General features: G+C 58.0%; 1 protein-coding gene across 7 annotated transcripts in view; it reads right to left on the minus strand.

Annotated features, from left to right (window-relative positions):
* Positions 1-3,511, minus strand: part of LOC112475776 (fanconi-associated nuclease 1-like) — a 14,102-nt gene extending 10,591 nt beyond the window's left edge. For 2 of the 7 annotated variants that reach the window (XR_003044874.1, XR_003044873.1), the window contains exon 1: positions 2,057-3,500. Coding sequence is in view for 5 of the 7 variants with exons in the window: in XM_025043513.1 (XP_024899281.1) it covers positions 2,057-3,293 (1,237 nt within the window). In the remaining 2 variants the exon portion in view is untranslated. Of the gene's footprint in view, positions 1-2,056 lie in introns of all 7 variants that reach the window. The other 5 variants (XM_025043517.1, XM_025043516.1, XM_025043513.1 and 2 more) reach the window with 4 other exon arrangements.
* Between the last annotated feature and the right edge of the window lie 266 nt (positions 3,512-3,777).

The raw sequence follows: 3,777 nt of genomic DNA on the forward strand, positions 1-3,777 counted from the left end.
ATTTACGCTGAGAGAGTCTCACGTATAACTTCTGACCACTATCTGCAATCAAGAAAGACGAAAAATATTATCTTTCTTCTCAAAACAACATAGAAACGTCATGTTCTTTTAAATTGCGGCGTCTAAAATATACTCTGTTATTAGAAATACATTTATTTTCCCTCAACTGATCTTCCAAGAAACTCCTTTCCTCCCCTGGGAGACGTAGTTTATTTGAGAGAGAAGGCCCCAGAGGGATGTCGTCGGCGGTGTGTACAGGAATCGCCATGCGGAATGGAAAACCCTGGGCCACGTTCGCCAGGTCTAAACGGAATGAAGTCACTGAACCTTGCTGAGACTTCATTTTCTCCTCTACTTTAAAAAAAGAGGGAGAGTGAAAGCAGGGGGTGGAGGGAGATCAAACACGCCACCCTCCAGAGCTGGGGGGGAGATTCCACGAGATGAGCGACCCGGACTGGCCTACGAACCATAAAACAAGTTCCCGGTTGGTAATAATTATCGACGATTTTTAAACTTCTAAGAACGAGGTTCCCCGTTTTCTGGCTACCTTCGGCTCCTTCGGAGAAGCCCTCCCCAGAATTCCAGTCATTCTGCTCTCAGTTTAATTGACATCATTCTATTTTTGGTTGACAATAATTTCCACCAAAAGATTTTTCGGACAATGCCCAGCTTCGGTGGGGCGGCCACCTCTCTCGGTGACCTCAGCCGAGCTATTTGAGTAACGTGTTTGGTCTCAGTTCTCAGATTATCATTAAGTCTCTGCCAACTGTAAAATGGTACAATTACATATTTTTTTAACATGTGACCTTTACTTTTCTTTTTTTCTTAAAAGGGGCAAAAGCAATTAGCAGTAGCTGCTTTCACGGACTGTAAATGATTCTCTGAGAAACGCACAAGAACTTGAACTCGTGCTGGGGCAACTGGCCACGTTTCTTCATTAGACGGAAGCACAGAGCCACCGACTGCTCCGACACGGGCACCCACGAATGCCAGCAGCACCCAGCCAAAGACGTGTGCCCGCTCTGGGAGAAAAGCACCTGTAGAGACAGAAGCCACGTGGAGGCCCGTGCAGCTCTGCCACGTGCGACTTGCGTGTTAGAAACACAAGGACTATCGTAATAACACCGCCGTGTGCGTTGAAAACAAACCGCCCGCCAAGCGTCAGGGGTGACGGCCAGGGTTTTCTAATCTCCTGAGGCGTCAGACCTGCTCCACGTCCCTGGGGGTCAGTGTGCCCCCAACCGAGCGTTCCCACCTCGGAAGGGACGGGGCTCCACGTGCCGCTCTGGCCCTCTGGATCAGGGCACGCCTTGTCACAAGGTGGCTTTTGTTCCTAACCTGCACCCGTGGCTTAGAGCCACCACTGCCCGCCAAGATTCGAGGCACAGACTGACGTCTTTAAATGCACCAGTTTAGCTCACACGCACACACACGCGCAGACTTTAAAAGGTCGAGTCCAGGAACCCAAAATACCGTTGGGGAAAAACTATGCCTCGAGATAGCCCGGTTTGGCGTGCAAAAACCACACGGCCCATCCCTACGCTTCACGACGTGCTCAGAACGCACAGTACACTTTTCTAAGTCGCGTCGTTTCTTTTCTTTTCTTTTTTTAATCTGGAAAAGGTGGTTTTACAACCATCGGAGGCGGGAAACCCTCACTTAACGTCACGGCCGGATTCTGTAGCTTTAAGTGAAACGAAGCATAACCAACCCGGTTTTCCCACGGGCTGACGGACATAAACGAGGGTTAAGGTCCTACGCCGTGTCGTCAACGTTGCAGCCAGAGGTCCCGAACAAGATGGCGCCGGGCGAGGACCCGTGTGACACCGTGGCGGGGGGGGCCGAGCAAGGACCTGCGGGCACGGGCGTCACCGGGCACCAAATCCCGCCTCTTACCCGCATCCCCTTGTCTAGAGGAACCTCGTAGAAGGTTCTGACCCCCACGAGGATGCCCACGGGAGTCGCAAAACCACAGTGACTCCTTGCGGCCAGATCACTGCCCATCGCGTCACGCAAATGGGAGACAAAAACCCGAAAACGAATAGGCTTAAACTACCTGATAATTGATAAAACTTGGTTACAATTCCTCTCTCCTGCTCGTCGAAGAGCTTCCTGTCGTCTTCGTCCCCAAACACGGCGTCCAGCACCACCAGGAAACTCTGAAGGTAGTAAGGGTGGCCGGGGGACGCCGAGCCCGCGGCCCCGCAGCTGGACGCCCCCTCCAGAGGAGCTCCGCGGGTGACCTCGACCTTTAAGGCACTGTCACGTCCCAGAGGAAGTTCGGGGAGGTTGCTGCAGGTGGAGGCATCGCGTCTGCAGCTATGGGATCTGGCCTCCCCCTCCGACGCCGCCTGGGTTCCAGCCTGGGCAGCGACAGTCGTGCGACCTTCGTCCCGGCTCCCCGCCCCACCTGCTTCCACACTGCCGCCATCTCCTCTGCCACTCCCCCGCTCTGCAGCGCTGTCCTCTGAAGCCACCTGTAATCCAGTCCCCAGAGCGGGGCCTGGCGAGGACGGCCCGGGGGCATTCTCCGAGCGGGCGGGGGTGAGGGCCGCTCTCCCACGCTCCTGGGGCGCCTTTTGGCTTCCGGCTGCCGTCACTGCCATCGTAGAGCCTTCCAGAGCACGCTCGGGGCCACTCTGCTCCTGAGGAGACCCGCAGGCAAACAGGTTTTCCTTCTGAGAAGTGCTCAGGACGCGGTCCTCGTCCGCCCCGTCTGCCGCCCTCGCCGCTGCGGCCGGGGAGCTCCGCCGACTGTGGCCGGCGACGTCCTGGGGCTCGTCTCCCGACCGTGTGGCCTTCGCGTGTCTCCTGGACAACTTGGACGACAGGCTTCCCAAAGCAATGACTTCCACGTGGCGCGGTCTCCGCGGCCCCTGCGTCTGGCACGGCGGGTCACCGGGACCTTTAAAGTAGGGGCTGGTCCGGGCTTCGCCGCCTGCTTTGGCCGGGTCGCTTGGGCCGGGGGCTAAGCTCGTCTTGGAGGGTGACTGCTTCTCCGCTGTCACGCCCCCCACGGCGACGCGGGTGGAGTCCGCTGCAGACACCTGCGAACAGGCCGAGCCGCCGGGCCCCGGCACCGGGCTGGCGCCACCGCCGTCGCCACACCTGGCGTCCAGGTGCCGGTTCAAGGTGTCCCTCGGCACCATCTTGCCGCAGACGGGGCAGGCGAGCCTCGCGGGGGCCTCGCTGCGGAAGAACAGGACGATGGACCTTGCATCGCTTCTGCTGCTTTGGCTGCTGGACAAACTTCTCCGGGGTCTTTTCGTGGCGGGCGATGTCCCTCCGGGCATCCTGACGCTCTGAGGAGCCGGGCGCTTCGGGTAACACGACGCGGGCTGTCCCCGGGGAGAGCGGGCCGGGCTTTGCTTTTCCGTCCCTGACTTGAAATGACAGAAGGCGGGGTTCTCCCTGACTTCATATTCGTGTAGGCGACTTCCAAAGCCTGCAAGATAAAACACGCGTGGCTCAGACACGTTTTCGTGAATTCAAAGCAGAGGGGACAAGTGAGCAAGGGCGGCAGCTGCCGTGATGACAGCTGGGGGGGGGCGCCTCGGCTCCGGGCACCGCGGTGACCCTGCGGCCGCGACAGCGCTGGCCTCTGTAGGGGCAGCTTCTGCGACCTCCGCTTACGCTCTTAAACCATCCGCTTTTAAAAAGATCAATGTGACCACCCAGAACCTTCCTAAAGACCAGGCCACTGCATTGGTAACTCGTGGGGGACACAGGCCTGTGTGCGCGACCCCAGGGTCACTCCCGCCCCCCAAGCCGCGGGCC

The sequence above is a fragment of the Pteropus alecto genome, unplaced genomic scaffold (genome assembly GCF_000325575.1).
Source record: "Pteropus alecto unplaced genomic scaffold, ASM32557v1 scaffold102, whole genome shotgun sequence".
NCBI classification, from domain to species: Eukaryota; Metazoa; Chordata; class Mammalia; order Chiroptera; family Pteropodidae; genus Pteropus; species Pteropus alecto.